The sequence below is a fragment of the Varanus komodoensis genome, unplaced genomic scaffold (assembly GCF_004798865.1).
Source record: "Varanus komodoensis strain SLA01 unplaced genomic scaffold, ASM479886v1 scaffold1123, whole genome shotgun sequence".
Taxonomy (NCBI): Eukaryota; Metazoa; Chordata; class Lepidosauria; order Squamata; family Varanidae; genus Varanus; species Varanus komodoensis.
In genome coordinates this window covers 3336-5800 of record NW_025335323.1, presented here as the reverse complement: position 1 = coordinate 5800, position 2465 = coordinate 3336, and the positions used below count along the sequence as shown (strand labels likewise).

Genomic DNA, 2465 nt, shown 5'->3' with positions numbered 1-2465 from the left:
TTTAACCCATCAAAACTGTTCGGAGCCCTGCTCCCATTCAGTGCCTCTGCCCTGCAGACCCCAATAGGCTTGCCCTGTTTCTCTGTGGGGCTGGTGAAAAAATGCCATCCTGCCCCACTGGCAAGCCATGGTCATGGGAAGGTAAAGACCTTCAGGATGCAACAGAACACAAGTTTAGAAAGGAAAAGCCCTACAACCCCAACCGGCATAGCTTTGTACTTTAAGGGACTTGCTTTCATTAAAATAAGTAACACACCTGTGGCTTCTATTTGATAACACATGTTGGGTTTTGTACCTGAAATGTGAGGAACCTTCCTTGTTTTCATTTTAGAGCCCAGCCTGCATCACAGGCTGCAGGCTGGGCATGAATCATGTACCACATCATGGGGGAAGTAGATATTGTGCTTTCCTGAACTCTGACCACAGGATTGCATCATTTGTGCAGCATCCCGAGCCACTGGGGTGGGGTTTGTGCCCCTTCATAGCTGTAGCTGCGTTTGAAAAGCATCAAAATGTCACCTGAAGCACAAGGCTGAGATGAAATTGGCTGCTCCTGAAGCATTTGGTGGGAGCAGAGAGAGTGTGGCTAGATTAATCAGTGGGAACAGAGTAACCACCCCATGTGTGGCATCGCTTGTGACCTGGAATGCCACGTCCTGGCATTTGTATACTTTGAGGAATGCAGCAAGAGGTTTGATATGAGGAACGAGCATTTCTTACAGGGAAGTGGCATCCCTGATTAGGTCATTTTCTGTCTCTAATTAAAACATTTTTCTAAACATTTTGCTGTACCTTCACTGTGCATCCTTTTGATGAGTTGAGCAATTGCTAGAAGACACTCCCTAATTTCCAACTGGGCAATCTCCCAGGTACAGATGCTGTAATCCTTATCTTTCAGTTCATCCTTGATCCTTTGGAAGTAAGCTTTCACTATCGGGATGATATCAATGTAATCTCCTGTACCCAAACATGGGCGCAAGTCCCCAATTTCCCTGTTCATCCCTGCCTTAAAAGCAGCTATGGTGTTCTCATCCCAGGCCATTTTGGCATGGTCATCACTGAAGAGATGAAGAATCTCTTGGAGGATCTCTTGTATGGCCACTGTGGCATTCTCTGCCTGCAATTGAGTGAGCCTCTTGAAATTTTCTTCATTGGGCTTAGATGCAAAGTTTATTACATTGTCCATGCATTCTATAGGAATAGTTGATCCCATTTTTTTGGTCAGTAATTCCAGATTGGCTTGGTTGGTTTCTTCTAGCTTGTGTCGAGATTCATCGCAATCCTGAGATGCAATTCCAGTGAAGAATAACATCACTAGGCAAATAAGTGGAACCCAACTCCTTCCAATCACGCTGGAGGTGGAAGGGATGCATTCTTTTTCTGGAGTGCAGAATCCAGAAGACTGGGTTTTGGGACAGATGCTCCAGTTGTTATGACTTGTTTGGGCCATAACATTGCATTTAAAATTTCAGGGACAAAAGCGTCCTTTTTTTGGTTTTCTGAAAAACATATTCTATTTGGACTTTCACTTTTGTCCTTCCACATCCATTAAAAATCATACAGACTAAAAAAGGATTCCTGGTTTTATTAGTAAAAATTTCACCAAGAACATGAGAAACATGAATGGCAGTTGCAGTAAAAGACTATGCCCCTAGCCTATATACAATGATTTAAGTGTCTTTGTATCTATTACATGGGTACAGCCATATGGATGTAGAACTCTGAGAACTGAGAGTGCAGTTGAAAATTCCAGAAAAGCAGGATTCTGGATTATGCAGAGAGAATCCTAATGACGTACAATAGTATCCGTGGAAACCCCATTCAGTTGTTCAGCTAACCTGCCCGCATAGCTGTACATGTGGAAGGAAAGCAGGGGGTTGGACTCAATGGTCTTATGGGTCCCTTCCCTTCCCTTCCAACACTGTTTGCTGTACTGTGTGAATATTTGGATCGCCTGAGTGTCTCAAAGAGTGAGATCTTAAAAATAGATAGGCTAAGATGGGACATACATCTTGGCAAGCTGCACCATTTCCCACTGACCACTGGATCCTTTCTTACATAACTGGCATGGTGGATTCTTGATGAATTTAGAAGTCTTAGAAGGGCTTATGGAATTCTCTCACGTCTTGCTCACTTAGCATTGGACAGCTGTCATAAACTGAAATGGATCGGTTGGTATGTAACACATCAGAGCTGAGCTGAGCCAACCTCCTAAGTGGAACTGGTAGATGCTCTCCAGTGCCATCTTTACTTGGCTCAGAGAAGTGGTTTTGAGGTTGATCCTCAGACTATGCCTCTGCCTTGTATTAAAGTCCTTTAGCAAGTTCTGATAGTCTCACTGAATGGACTTCTGGAAGATGAAAGTTCTGTGACTGGCCAAATCCACCATGGCAAGCACCAATGTGCTTGCAAGCACCAATGACGTTTCTCCAAATTCCCAAGGTACCCACAATTCCAAACATGTT

General features: G+C 43.8%; 1 protein-coding gene across 1 annotated transcript; it reads right to left on the bottom strand.

Annotated features, from left to right (window-relative positions):
* Positions 1-792: 792 nt before the first annotated feature.
* Positions 793-2245, bottom strand: LOC123018678 (interferon beta-like; the record flags this gene model as incomplete). Its single annotated transcript, XM_044420988.1, has 2 exons — positions 2209-2245; positions 793-1380 (listed from the first exon to the last, which is right to left on the bottom strand). Coding segments are annotated over exons 1-2 (625 nt in total), but the record flags the coding sequence as incomplete, so codon positions are not given.
* Between the last annotated feature and the right edge of the window lie 220 nt (positions 2246-2465).